This window comes from Myotis yumanensis, unplaced genomic scaffold, assembly GCF_028538775.1.
Source record: "Myotis yumanensis isolate MYYU_CA2020_CCGP unplaced genomic scaffold, mMyoYum1.0.hap1 SCAF_23, whole genome shotgun sequence".
Taxonomy (NCBI): Eukaryota; Metazoa; Chordata; class Mammalia; order Chiroptera; family Vespertilionidae; genus Myotis; species Myotis yumanensis.
Window position 1 is genome coordinate 1270337 of NW_027223774.1, and position 14655 is coordinate 1284991.

Sequence of the window (14655 nt, forward strand, 5' to 3'; positions counted from 1 at the left end):
TCACCTAATTCTCTGCACTCTTTCCCACTCACTATGAATACAGGGTTTCTGACCCAGTTGTGGTTCAACCTAACCCTCAGAGTCTCAATACAAGCGACACCAGCCTATGAAATGTCATTCATAACGGCACAGGGCACCTAGACAGCATGTAATACACACTGTGAACAGAGAATATAATTCCCATTGTTCACAGAAGCACAACAAAGCCCTCTCACCCCCATCTTCAGGATGACCTCAGACCTCAATCATAGGAGGCACCAGGCTGCAAATGAGAACCAAAGTCATGCCGGCTTTCTTTCGAGGTCTTGGGCAGCACTGCATTACAAGTGAATACTGGACACAGTGATTTTCTGACTCCACGCTTTGCCTTCGGGAGCACAGCAGGTTGGGGATTCCCACAATATCTGTTCCCCTGGACATGCGGACTGATCCCAAGTGTGCTTTCAGATCAAGCCAGGCAATGCATAGGACCAACAAACTGAAAGGTACTAGTACATGAGCAAAAGCACCTGGAAAAAAGGTTATAAACCAGAGACGTGTTAGAAAATTCAATCGCTTTGCAGGTTGGTGAACTGGAACCTGAAACAATTCATCACAGCATAAGGTGATGTCCTGAGAGAGGTATCTCTTCTTAGCTGAGGATGGGTGCACTGGATGAACCCTCAATCAACTCCATTTCCTAGTCAGAAAGGAATGAAGATCCTGCCAGGAGCTTGGAGTAATCACAGTTTGCTCAGGCAGAGGTGAGAACACAGAATTCCTTTTCCCTGACCACGCAGGGGCTGTGACTGAGGCACCCTGTTCAGGTGAGCCAGGTGGTGGAGGTGAAATCGCCTCAGCCAGAAATACTCCCAGTGATTTCAATCGGGTAGTAGGCCCGAGCAGCTTAGCAAGTGCCATTCAGTTATTTAAAGCATCACTTGTACTTGAAATTTATGAGGACTCTAGCAGAGTGTATGTTGTGACAAAAGGGTTTATGTTCCGTTAAATGTGTATCAAAGAGACCCCTTCAATGTTGTAATTGTCAATGAGAAAAAGAAAGTATTCGGTGCACATTTAAAGCTGTTCTCCATTGTGAACAATCAGGTGTCTAAGGAGGTGAGATTTTCGGCTAAAAGCTTTCCCACATTCACTACACTCATGAGGCCTTTCTCCTGTGTGAACTCTCTTGTGCTTAAAAAGGTTACTATAGCATCTAAAAGATTTCCCACATTCACTGCATTCATAAGGTTTTTCTCCTGTGTGAACTCTCTGGTGATTAGTCAGGGTACCCCTTTCTCTGAAGGACTTTCCACATTCACTACACTCATAAGGTTTTTCTCCAGTGTGAATTCTCCTATGGGTAATAAGGTGACCATGGCATCTAAAAGATTTCCCACATTCACAGCACTCATAAGGTTTTTCTCCAGTGTGAACTCTCTGGTGCTTAGTAAGCGTACACCTTTCTCTGAAGGACTGCCCACATTCATTACACTCATAAGGTTTTTCTCCAGTGTGAATTCTCCTATGGGTAATAAGGTGACCATGGCATCTAAAAGATTTCCCACATTCACTGCATTCATAAGGTTTTTCTCCAGTGTGAACTCTCTGGTGCTTAGTAAGTGTAGACCTTTCTCGGAAGGACTTCCCACATTCACTACACTCATAAGGTTTTTCTCCAGTGTGAACTCTCTGGTGCTTAGTAAGCGTACTGCTTTCTCGGAAGGACTGCCCACATTCACTACACTCATAAGGTTTTTCTCCAGTGTGAACTCGCTGGTGCTTAGTAAGCGTACTCCTTTCTCTGAAGGACTGCCCACATTCACTACACTCATAAGGTTTTACTCCAGTGTGAATTCTCCTGTGGGTAAAAAGGTGACCATGACATCTAAAAGATTTCCCACATTCACTACACTCATAAGGTTTTTCTCCAGTGTGAACTCTCTGGTGTTCAGTGAGCTTGTACCTATGACTGAAAGCCTTGCCACAATCAGTACACTCATATGGATTTTCCTCAGTGTGAACTCTCTGGTGCTGATTAAGAACAGAGATATACCTGAATGACTTCCCACAGTCACTAAACACATAGGGCTTTTCTCCAGTGTGAACTCTGTGGTGTTGATTGAGGTTAGTCTTATATCTGAAGGCCTTTCCATAGTCCCTACACTCATATGGCTTTTCTCCAGTGTTAACTTTCCTATGTCGAATGAGGCTAGAGATTCCTCTAAAAATTTTTCCAGATTTGTTACATGCATAATTCACTTCTCCAGAGCAGACGCTCTGTTGAACAACTTTCTGGTTGTGGCTGGCAGCATTTTCACATTGACCCCACTGGTTATGACCTTTTCCACTGAGAAATTTCTGGGAAATCTCACTGCCACTGTGTGGCTCCTCAGTGTCCAGAGGGGCCTGGGGCTGGAGAAGCTCTGAGATGGCTGGCAAGTCTTCTACAACATCCCTACTGTATAAGGGCAGCCCTGATAAGTAGAAGATGCACCTGGGCACAAACGAGGCCCTGTCCACAGCTTCTTTCCAGGGCTTCTCTCCACTGGATTCCCTCTGTTGCTGGTGAAGGTTTGCACTGAAACAGAAGTCTCTCAAACTTGTGTCATTGATGAAGGCTTTCTGCTCAAGGTACGCTGCCTGTGACTCAGTCAGGTGCACAATGTCTTTGAAAACAGAGAAACACCGCTTACACACATGGGTCCTCTGGGTTGCTGGCTCTGTCTTAGACGCCCTGATCTGTGACTGTCCTTGTACAGATACACTCTGCTCAGAACAGGCTTCCTCATCATCCGTTTTATGCCAACAACCTGAAAACAGAGAAATGAGGAGGAACTGGATGTTGACTACAGTGATGAGGGAAGTTCCATTACAAAAATAGGTTGCACATCATACATGTGTTCCATGCAATTGTCTGAAACTAAGAGATGTTCTGGCAGGATTGGTAAAAGGCTCCTGTGAAGTTCTGGAACTCTGAATATCACAAAACAAGGAAAGCCTCACCAGAAATATAACACAAAGATGGCAAGCACCACATAGATTCGAAGCATGATCATCAGCTCCTTCTTCTGCTATCAGTGTTCAGCAGGGCTTGTCTGCTGGTGACATGGGCAAGGTGTGCAGAAGGTTGCTTATGTCTTATTCCAAGTTAAATTCAAGAGCAGTGGTTCTAGGACTACTTAACCATGTATGTACACCTCATAACACATGTGCAGGTCCATGTAGGAGAATACTGCACAGGGAGCAGTGCAGAGGGACAGGGGATGCAAAAAGGTGACAAAGGTGAAGTTAAACAAAAGCCATGAAGTAACAGATGAAATGATCTGTCATCAAAATGTCAATAAAGGTAAAGAAAATGTAGAAATAAGGTGTGGACAAACGCATCTGCACCTAAATATGATCAAACACAATCTGGTTCCTAGTGTGATCTGAAAGAAGCCCTCATGTGATACCTTCCCCCAGTTTCCAATCAGTAGGTTCAGGCCTCATCAGAGACCATCTTCCCAGTTCACCCTGAGAAAAAATACAGGGTTCTCAATGCACCTTCTACTCTATAAATACATACAAGATATATACTCAGAGAATGAATGAAATACATGCGAGGTGAGCAGCCAGTACCAACCCAGAGCAATTCGGAATGCAATAGTATTCAGGGAAGGAAATATTACAAACAACAATTGAGGTAGGATGTTACAAGGACAGCTACAGTTCCTGTAAGTAAAGACCATAACCCCGTACAGGCGTCACAAAGAGTCTTACCCGGATAAATGGTGCAGAAGTGGAAGCCATAAGGACATAGTCACCTTCCCAGGAAGAGAAAGTTCAAAGTGGGTCCCATTAAGCTCATTGCAAGACTCCTGACTGCCAGACACTTCTTGCATTTTCTGATGCAGTGGGTGTAAGGGATGCTTGGGGAGTCCAGAGCTCAGGACTCCCCACACTGTTCACCCCTGGCAGCCACAGCCCATTTGAAAGAAACGTGGGGGTAATAAGTAGAGCCCATGGTGTGGCTGTGAGAGCTACGTTTGGAGAAAAAAGGAAGGGTAGACATCACCTCAGGACACTGGGACAAACATGAAGGTCTTACCTGTAGATGAGACAAGTGCAAACACTTCCAGCATCACATTGCAGTAGAGAAGTCTCTGAGCCTCATCAAGGAGCCCCCACTCCTCCTCAGAGAAGACAATGGCCACATCCTCAAAGTTCATATTCTGTCCTAAGAGGGACAGTTCAAGCTATGATTAGCTTCTCTCTTAGGATTTCAATTTCTTCATACTTCCCACCCTTTATATCCATGTGCTCCCTCTACAATTCATCTGCCAAGACACCAGACCTTGGGCCCATTAAATCACTCTCTCCTTTTATTCCTACTGATACTGCGTCTTCCCACAACAATAGAAGCAGTTGAGCAGATAGAAGATACCTGAGCTCTGGGCCTCCCACATAGGCCACAGGGCCCTTGTTAATACAGTGGGTGTCACCCACATAATGAAGCGATAGATGTTGGCCATAAAGAAAATGTGAATGATTTATCACTTATTTTCTCAGGCAATACTCTTGTTATTGCCCGTAATCTCCCTCAGAGACATGAAAAAACATGGCCTCATGCTTCATCCTTCTCGCTCTGATACCATGGTGTTGAGGCCATCACCTTGCACTATCTGCTCAACAAAATTCTTTGAACCACAGTTCTCTCACACAGCTTCATTTCCCAGGGCACATTTTCAAAGCCAACACAAATTTGTCGTGGCGAGGACACTTTATTTCCTACTCACCTTCCCTTCCAAATGTCTAATTCACAGCTTCTGTAATATGTTTCTCTTTCTATCTCCCTTGCCCATTCCACTGCAAATATGCAAGCCCAGGTGACACCAATATATGCTATCTCCTTCCCATTAATCAATGTGTCAGCCCTCGACAACCCTAGGAAGGTGTGCATCTATGTGACACCTCAGCTCTGCACCTGACAGGTCTCACCACAACACCCGTATTTTCAGACAATTACACTAAAATTCCTCATATCATATCACATATCATATCAGCCAGTAGGCACCAAAAATGTACTCACTCCTTATACACCCTTGTTGCAAATTCCAGTGTCCTGTGGCCATGAATTCACACTCCCTCTCCAAGGGTACATCACTCCTTCTCCCACACCTCTCTCTCATCTGCACTCCCACACCCACAGCCCCCACAGTCATCTCATTGACTTCCTACTCATTACTCAGCAGGTGTGGTGTAGTGACTGCTTGGCAAATTCAAACAGGAATAAGTTCTACACCAACTCTGAGAGTCCACACTCATGGAGGCAGCCTTGAGCCCTGGTATAAAGGCTTCACTCCCTGATGGTGTATTCCTTCAACCTCACCTTTTGAGAACTACATCACATCTTAGATATCCAGAGCCCACCTCCACCAGTGCTGCACATGATCTCCATCCCCAGTCATTGCCCACACCACTCAAGTCTCATGGCCGATGGCCCTCTATCCCTGTTGTATCAAAAATCAGCGAGTTGGACAAGATGCCTTAATGAGCCTGTTAAGAGTCATCTCTATTGAGTGCAGGTTCAGAGCAGATTACCTCTGTCAAAATCGGGACACCAAAAGGAGGAATAATTCTCTTTTTATATCTTTCTTAGGCCCTTGTGTCAGTTATTTTTCTAGACAGCTTGTAACCTGGAGTACATGTCATATCTAGCAAACACCTGTCATATCTATAAAGACACCTGTAACCTTGAGTATCATATCTATACAGGCACCTGGCATCAATATCAGAGTATCACTGAGATGGCTAGCAGGCAAGGTCAGGCAATAAAGTTTACCTTTTCTATTCAAGTTAAAAGCAAAGTTATTTTACAGTCTAAAAATAAAAGAGTTGACCTACAGAATAAGAGATTGTCTAAGCATCACAGACTAGTTCAAACAGCAGTTTTCCAAAGGAGGGATTACTATGCTTCACCTCATGCCCAGTCAGTCTCACAGGTGGGCACTCATGCCCCAAGCAAATCAACCAGACTGAGTGCAACACCCCACCAAGGCTCACAGAATATTCCTGGTGAGTGCTTACAAAGTAAATATGCACCAGTCACAATCTCACCTTGTTTCCATGGACCTAGGGCCTCAAATTAATATGAAATGATGATCTACATCTCCTCTCTTGTCCAGGCAGTCTTCACTCCTTTTGAGTAGTCTTGTCTTGAACAACTGTTCTGAGTTCCAGATGCTCTTTAACTGCTCTCTGAAATATCTCATACCCGAAAAGGCCAAAATAAGTGTTTGTTTGTTTTTATCTGCAATGAACATGAACCTTTGCACTATGAATGTCTTTATGCCAGATGATGGTGCTTCCATATCTCCAGATGCTAAATACAAACCTTCATCTCATCTCTGACTCTTACATCTCTCTCTCTCTCTCTCTCTCTCTCTCAATTTCAAAATTAGAAGATCCAAGTGGTCACACCTAAAGTACCAATCCCGGATCCAACTGTGTCTTCCATGTCAATCGCCACCATCAGAGGACAGTTACCATCACGCACTCCCAAAACCAGTGGTCAGAAAACCGCAGCTTGCGAGACACATGCGGCTCTTTGGCCCATTGAGTGTGGCTCTTCTACAAAATACCACATGCCGGCGTGCAGGTACAGTGTGATTGAAACTTCACGGCCCATGAACAGTATATAGTTTTCGGCCAGGGTGAGTCTATTTTGAAGAAGTGGTGTTAGAAAAAGTGGGGGATGTCAGTCAGATGGGTGATTGGAGACACAGTGCAGGCATGGGGCCAAGGGAAATGCAGCACAGGAGAGGCGCATGATTCATGCACGAGTTGAGGATGGGAGAGTTGGAAGGGGTTGACCTCAGCCAATGTAACTCAGTGAGACTGAGGACATTTTTAGCAAAGGCCAGTTTAGGAGTACCCTCATTAAGTTAATAACAATGTACCTACCTATATAGTTTAAGTTTAAAAAATTTGGCTTTCAAAATAAATTTCAGTCATTGTACCGTTGACATTTGGCTCTGTTGACTGATCAGTTTGCCAACCACTGTCCCAGATGATCACACCACCTCCCTATCACCCATATCGCTCTCCATGCTGCAGCCACAGGGCGTCTAATGAAACCTGAGTCAGATCACCTGCCTCCGCTGCTCCAAATCTCCCATTGCCCCCATCACCTGCAGAACAGACAACCATGTCATCACAAAGCTCCTCTACACCTGACTCCTCTCCCATTCTTACCTGTTCCCATCAAAGAGAAAAGCATTCCTGCAGGTTCCTGAACCAGCTATCTTCACTCTGAGCCTCTGCCACATGTGAAACCTGTGCCTGAAAGGACCTCGCACATCTCATTCCACTGTTTGCCAGAAAAACATGGACCAGTTCATACAACCTTAGTCATGGACTTAGGATTCTGGACTGAGTATCTGCAGGTCCCAGGGCAGGAGGAGGGTCAGATAGACACAGGACACCAAGACATCGGAGGCCACGAGAGTTTGAGGCCCTGAAAACAGCTCCACAACCCGGACCCCTAAGTGGCTCGGCACCTGCATAAACCTATGAGAAATAGTCTGTTGACGGCATGGCACCCACCCCAGGACCCAGGGGCTCAGGCTGCTCAGGGCCCTCGCCCAGCCCTGGTGCTGGGTGATGCCTGCATTCCTCCAGGGCTCGGTCCTCAGTGCACACTCTTGTCAAGTTCCTTATCTTTCAAAGGACTCCTCCTTCCCACCCCTAACTGCTCTCCTCTCCCTTTTAAGGTGAGATTGTTATCAGCAGTTTGGAGAAATGTTTAGAACCCGACCTCAGACAACATCCCTCTGCTGTTCACAACCACCCGTGGCCCCAGCGTCCTGAGGACGAAAGTAAAACTCCTCACACAAAACTTTGCCTCATCTTCTTTGTTGCCTTTAAACACAAAACAGACCTGGGTTTCCCGAGTCCTCACAGCTCAGCCACAGCCCCACGGCCTGACTGAGCGGCATTGCAGCCCGTCACCCTCTTTCACCCGGTCACATGTTGTGTCACCTACAAGCTACTCACTGTTCTGGGTGTTGGAACGTGAGCTCTAGGGCCTGAGGGACGCCAGCACCTAGGATGGAGGGTAAATGGGGGTAACGCTGAGTTGACCTCAGTGAGCAGAGAGGAGTCCGGGAAGCATGGAGACCTCAATCCCGCCTGCTGCAGGTCAACAAGCCTCAGACACTCCCTGCACAGCGGGGACGCTGCCTCTGCCGGCTTGTCCTAGTTCTGATGCTGCCCGCTGGGGCCTCTAAGTCGATAGAACGAGGAGGTGAAAATGACCACCTGGAGGACTAATCTGGGAGTCACGCCCAAACCAATGAGCGCCAGGCTCATGCGCCTCTCCTGTGCTTTCATTGGCTAAACGCAGCCATCATTAGGCGCATTGCCCTTTGGGTAAGGTACTTTCCAGGCCGCCCAGGTGGCATTAGGATCCCAGTCACTGGCTGGCCATTGAGAATATTGGTGTTGGGGCGCCCGAATGGCGGTGGGAAATGACAACCTTAGGTTTTGGTGGCTGGTCGCAGGGTTATGGGGAGTGTTGTCTGCAACTGAGCCCTTATTTGGAGATATTATTTCAGACTCCATGAAGCTGTGAATGCTTTCTGAGGTGATAATTCTGTCAATTATTCCTACTACTATACAACTATCTACTATATGTAGATAGTTACATTTTGTAATTTTATTTTGAGAGAGAAAATGAGAGGGAGAGAGAAAAACACAGGTGGGGTGCCTCCTCCCCTCCCTTACCCAAGGTCTGGGCATCCAGCCAGGAACCTGTCTTGTGGCTTCACCAGGAATTGCAACCTTTGTGTCCGTGGGAGGACACTCAAACAACGGAACCACTCCAGCCCTCAGAGTTTTTATTTTTTTACTATAATCTTATAAAATATATTTTATCGATTTTTTACAGAGAGGAAGGGAGATGGATTGAGAGTTAGAAACATTGATGAGAGAGTGACATCTATCAGCTGGCACCTGCACACTCCCTACTGGGGATGTGCCTGCAACCAAGGTGCATGCCCTTGACAGGAAACGAACTCTGGACCTTTCAGTCCACAGGTCAATGCTCTATCCACTGAGCCAAACTGGATAAGGCCAGAGTTTTTATTTTTATCACAGAAATAGCACATTATTAAGAGAAAAATAAGGCTATGAGAATATATAAATAATTCTGCCTTATTCGCTTAAAAGCCATATTTGAATGGACACAGAGGCCAACAAGTTGGCATTTCCTACGTTGTCTGCATGTCTGCAGTCAGCACACATTGTGCAGCTATGGAGATAACAGTTACTGAATGTTCACTACATGTGCCAGGCCCTGGATTCAATGCTTTACCTGCATTATTATTATTTCACTCAATTCTCTCCACAACTTGAGATCATTTTAGCATCTATTTCATGGAGACTCAGAGACTCAAGGTAAATTGCCTGATTGTAGAGTGAATAAAGGCAGGGCTTGCAGTCAAAACCATGTGTTTCTAATAACAGAGCTCTACCTTCTAATGGTAAGCTCTGCTGCCGCCTAGAGGGTAGAATAGGAGATGCATATCCATTAGGACCAGCTAGATGCTATTATGGGTAATAAATAGCCACAAAGTTTTAGTGGCTTTTATTTTTAAAAAGTATCTTTCTTGTTCATACCCCATGTGCACCCTTGTTATCCTGAGACCAGGATAAAGGGGAATCCACCCTTGTAGGTACTGCTGGGTGTTATCAGAGATGGACATAGGGAGTGTCCAGTCTCTGTGTTTCCAGACTCTTTTGTTAGAGGTGACAGGCTTCACACCAGCACATTTCATTGGTCAGAGCACATCACAGGCTGAAGTCAAACTCAGGTGGTCAGGAGGAGAACCTGACATACTCGATGGGCCCCATGAACATGCCCAGGTGGTGGCAGCCTCTTGTGGGGACAGTGCAGGGCCAAAAAGAGGGGTGGGGATGGGTAGGAAATGACAGTGGAAGTCCGTCAGGATGGGTCCCTGTCTCCTCATCCAGGTGGACTTTGTCCCCTGGTTGCCCTAAACCACTGCTTCTCAAACTTTGATCTTTTTAATACAGTTCCTTATGTTGTGACCCAACCATAGCATTACTTTCGTTGCTACTTCATAACTGTCATGTTGCTACTCTTATGAATCCTAATGTAAATATCTGATGTGCAGGATGGTCTTAGTCGACCCCTGTGAAAGGGTCATTCAACCGCCAGAGGGGTCGTGACCCACAGGTTGAGAACCGCTGCCCAAAACCATTGTAGGGAGCCAATATAGGGCGGATTGACCTGTTGGCAAAGTCACAAACTAGTCCCAGCTTAGAGGGCACAGGCCTCTTAGCATAATTAGGCTTGACCTTATAATGCTCCCTAGATCTTACCCGGGAAGCTAATGGGCTGAGGGAAGTGTAGCAGGAACAAGAACCAAAACAAGTGAAACTCACAAGAACACTGTAACTTTGGTCACCACTACCTTGTTTACCTCTGACTATAAAATCAAGGCTCACTTTGCGTCGGGATCTTTGTCTATGGCCTCAGCCAGGCACAGGAAGATCCATGGACACTAAAGAGAGCTAGAGAGCTATGAACGCTGTCTCCGTGTAAATTATTCTTTGCCAACTACGTCCACACCTTGGAGAAGCCTGGCCCGCTGGGTCTGAACCCCAGCAAAGCATCACTGGGAAGTTCCAAAGCAGTGAAACTCAGAAAAGGAGTTTGGGCAGATGGCATTGGCCGCGAACTCAGAACCCACTTCTGAGTGTGACCTGGGTAAACCCCTGGCTGCCTCGGGTCCCACACTCGGGTGGAGGTGAAGACTCACAAGTTAAGGGTGTTGACTGGGAAGGGCACAGGCTGGAAGCCTCCAGCATCCACGAGCTTTTACATGGACATCAGGCCCTCCCTGCCTCCAAGTCTCAGGATCATTTGCGTTGCCCAGGTGAGGGCCCCAGCAGGTGGGGCTGATGGAGAAAATGCTGCCAGTAACATCATTGGTAACCCTGTGGTTTCTGTGCAGGAACCTGTGCTAAATGCAGTTCCGCCACAGTTCTCCCCATTCAGTGAAGAGATCTCTGGGCCTAATTCTCCCTCCTGGTCCCAGTGTCCTGTGTGGACACGCACTCCCAATGGACCGGGACCCAGCGGTCTAGGAGTGATGCTCTGAGTAGACCCGGCCACCTTCTTCCTTGAGGGATCAGCTTGCTTTCACACGGGTAAGGGACACCATCTCCAGGGATGGCCACTTCCTCATTCCTAGTTGGGGGTTAGGAGCCTAAAGTCTTTCCACTATGGTCCCCCCACATGCACCCACCCACTCATTCCTTCCCAAGGCACCTGGATCCCCAGCCCCTCCACGAAGCCTAGTGTCCTTCACAAACATTCCCCATGCACACACTCTAACTCCAGTCTGCCATCAGAATCTTCCCTAATTCCTCCCCTTCCCACAGCCTGGGGTTCTTTAAACTTCATCCATCCCTGAGGCCAGAGAGGGGACCCCCGGGTGGACAGCAGAGGCTGGAAGAGCAGGAACAGAAGGGGCCCCTTCCTTATCCCTCCAGAGACTGCCTAGGCAGCTGCCTGTGTCTGGGGTGCACAGACTCACAGGGAAACATACCGACACCACAAGTACAGAAACATGAAGGTACAGGACACCCCCAGGCTCAGCTGGGCACTCAGGTGCAGGGCTTCTGGCCAGGCTCACACAGACACACACTGCAGACACAGGGAACACCTTGAGGGGAACACACACACACACACACACACACGATGGACACATGCCACACCAGAGCAGACATACACGGACATAGAACACAGACACAAAGAGAACAAAATACACACATCAGGAACACCCAAAGGGACAGCCAATTCACACATACAACCAACAGGCAACATGCAAAACAAACACTCCCCCAAATGCTGAGTCATACCAACTCATGGTCCTGAAGGAAACATGAAGATTTCAGGTGCTGCCCTGGCCAGGCGGCTCAATCTCTTGCAGCTTCATTTCATTCTTCCATTTCAATCAAAGGGCATGTTCGGTTCCTGGTGAGGGTGCAGACCAGGTTGTGGGTTTGATCCGCTGTCCGGCATTTATGGAGGCAACCAGTCCATGTTTCCTCTCACATGGATGTTCCTTTTTTTTCTCTGTGCCCCTCCCTTCCTCTCTCTCAAAGCAATAAACATATCCTCAGATGAGGATTACAATTTTCAAAAAGAATTAAGGGGTCCTAGCTGATTTGGCTCACTGGATAGAGCATCAGCCTGTGGACTGAATGGTTCCCCGTTTGATTCCAGTCAAGGGCACATGCACAGGTTGTGGGCTCAATACCCAGTAGGGGAGGTGCAAGAGGCAGCTGATCAATGATTATCTATCATCATTGATGTTTCTGTCTCTCTCTCTGTCCCTCTCCATTCCTCTCTGAAATCAATAAAAATATATTTAGCCCTAACCGGTATGGCTCAGTGGATAGAGCGTCGGCCTGAGGACTGAAATGTCCCAGGTTCAATTCTGGTCAAAGGCATGCACCTTCGTTGTGGACACATCCCCATTAGGAGGTGTGCAGGAGGCAGCTAATTGATGTTTCTCTCTCATCGATGTATCTATCTCTCTATCCCACTCCCTTCCACTCTGTAAAAATCAATTATATATACATATATATATATATATATATATATATGGTTTTTTTAAAGAATTAAGGGGTTGAGCCCTAGCTGGTTTGGCTCAGTGGATAGAGTGTTGGCCTGGGGACTGAAGGGTCCTGGGTTCCATTCCAAGCAAGGCCACATGCCTTGCTTGCGGGTTTGATCCCCGGTAGGGGGCGTGCAGAGGTAGCTGATCAATGATTCTCTCTCATCGTTGATGTTTCTATCTCTCTATCCCTTTCCTTTCCTCTCTCAAATCAATAAAAACAATATTTTTAAAAATATGTATATATAGTTTCACATTGCAAAGAAGTCTGTTTTGTCACTGAGGATTGAGTGAAATGAATAAATACATCTTAGATGCTGCACTAACCTACCAGTTAAAATAATAAATTCATTTTAAAATTTGGCAAAAGATTCTGACCAGAATTTCAAGAAAGAAGACAAAAACAGGGTGAAGAATTGCTTGAGAAAACGTACACCATAAAAATTTATTAGGGAAATGGAATTAAAACAAAGCAAGTTAACACTATACTCATTTCTCAGCCTATTATTAAAAAGATTAAACATCACATGTGTTGGCAGGGTTGTGGAAAAATTAGAAATTTCATTACTATGGGTGATGAGAAAGCCAAAGGAATGACCATTTTAGAACACAGTTCTGCATATACTAACAGGTAAAACATTCGCCTACACTGCATCCCTTTGATAAGTAAAACATACCTCTATATAAAGAACTGAAGGCAATATTCCCAGCAGATTTATTTTTAATATCCCAAACCTGGAAATAACTAAAACCATAGACAGATCAATAGGTAAACTGGCTATTCAGAGAAAACAGTATGACTCAGCCATAAAAAATAATTAACTGTTCACATAAGCATTCACGTTGAATCTCAAAATACTGTTTAGCATGAAGGAAAGCAATATTTGTATATCCCTTATAGTGTGCTTGAAATTATGAAAAATATTAACTAATCTTAAAAAATATTAACTAGTCTTGTAAAACAAGGAAAATCAATGACTGCATTTAGGGCTGGGGAAGGCAGAAGGAGAGATTACAAACGGGCAGGAGGTAACTACAGGGTGTGGCACAGGTAGGTGTAGAGCTGTTGGCTGGAAATTACTACAATAATTTAAAAATAATAAAAAACAAGAATAAACTCTTCCCTGGCCAGTGAGCCTCAGGTGTTTGAGCACCATCCATTGCCCTAAAAGGTCACTGGTTCCATTCCAGCTCAAGGCACACGCCTGCCTGGATGCCCTGTAGGTGACGTGCAGGAGGGAGCTGTTTGATGTTTCTTTCTAATATCACAATTACTCTCTCTCTCGCTCTCACTTTGTCTACCTTCCTTTCTTTGTAAAAAGTCGTTAAAAATATTGTTAGATATGTAAAATACTTATTTAGAAAAATAGAGAGTCAACTCTGTGTTTTGCATATTCACGTCTCTATGCCTGAAGATACAGGTTTTGCCCGAACCTGTATACGCGTGAGAGGTAAGTTTCTGTCACATGTGACCGTATCAGAGCTTGATCCCTATGTCCAAACTCACCAAATAGTACTAATATACCTAAATAAAACCTTAAAATGTGCTTTCAAATAAAGGCCCAGATATCCGTGTCTTGTTAAAAAATTAAAATGACAACCCTATATGGGCTCTACCATCTCTCTCCTAATTTCCTGGGAGCAAAAGCCTTGCCTCAGTGGGAGCAAATACTGGCAAGCAGAGAAGACTATGGCCATCAGAATCAACAGGAATGCTGACTGGGTCACAAATGCCACATCCTGGGACTCACTACAGGATTATCCTTCCTCTAGCTCTGAGGTCTTGCCTGTTGAGCAAACCTTGAGGTGAACACCTTAGAGAGGCCAGAAGAGGAAACAGGCCCTTTAGATTATTTTCTCTAAAAATGACTTTAGCCACAGGAAACAGTGATGGAGGAACTGAGGACAACTGTCCACAATGACCACACAAGTCACACGTCCTTAGTCCTTTGTGGGTAACGTTCAGAAGAGGTGCGATTCACAT

At 45.7% G+C, this 14655-nt stretch overlaps 1 protein-coding gene across 1 annotated transcript; it reads right to left on the reverse strand.

The window, feature by feature from the left end:
* Positions 1 to 1056: 1056 nt before the first annotated feature.
* On the reverse strand, positions 1057 to 4190 carry LOC138999815 (zinc finger protein 551-like). The gene is made up of 2 exons (XM_070402047.1): positions 4070 to 4190; positions 1057 to 2792 (listed from the first exon to the last, which is right to left on the reverse strand). The coding sequence occupies exons 1-2, from the start codon at positions 4188 to 4190 to the stop codon at positions 1057 to 1059; spliced, it is 1857 nt and encodes a 618-aa protein (XP_070258148.1).
* Positions 4191 to 14655: the final 10465 nt, after the last annotated feature.

Bases quoted from the DNA above. Each gene is read 5' to 3' on its own strand.
- LOC138999815 (XM_070402047.1), bottom strand. From the start codon at position 4,190: ATGAACTTTGAGGATGTGGCCATTGTCTTCTCTGAGGAGGAGTGGGGG. The intron at 2,793-4,069 runs GTAAGACCTTCA...CTCTGTTTTCAG, and splicing joins TGCACTTGTCTCATCTACAG to GTTGTTGGCATAAAACGGAT.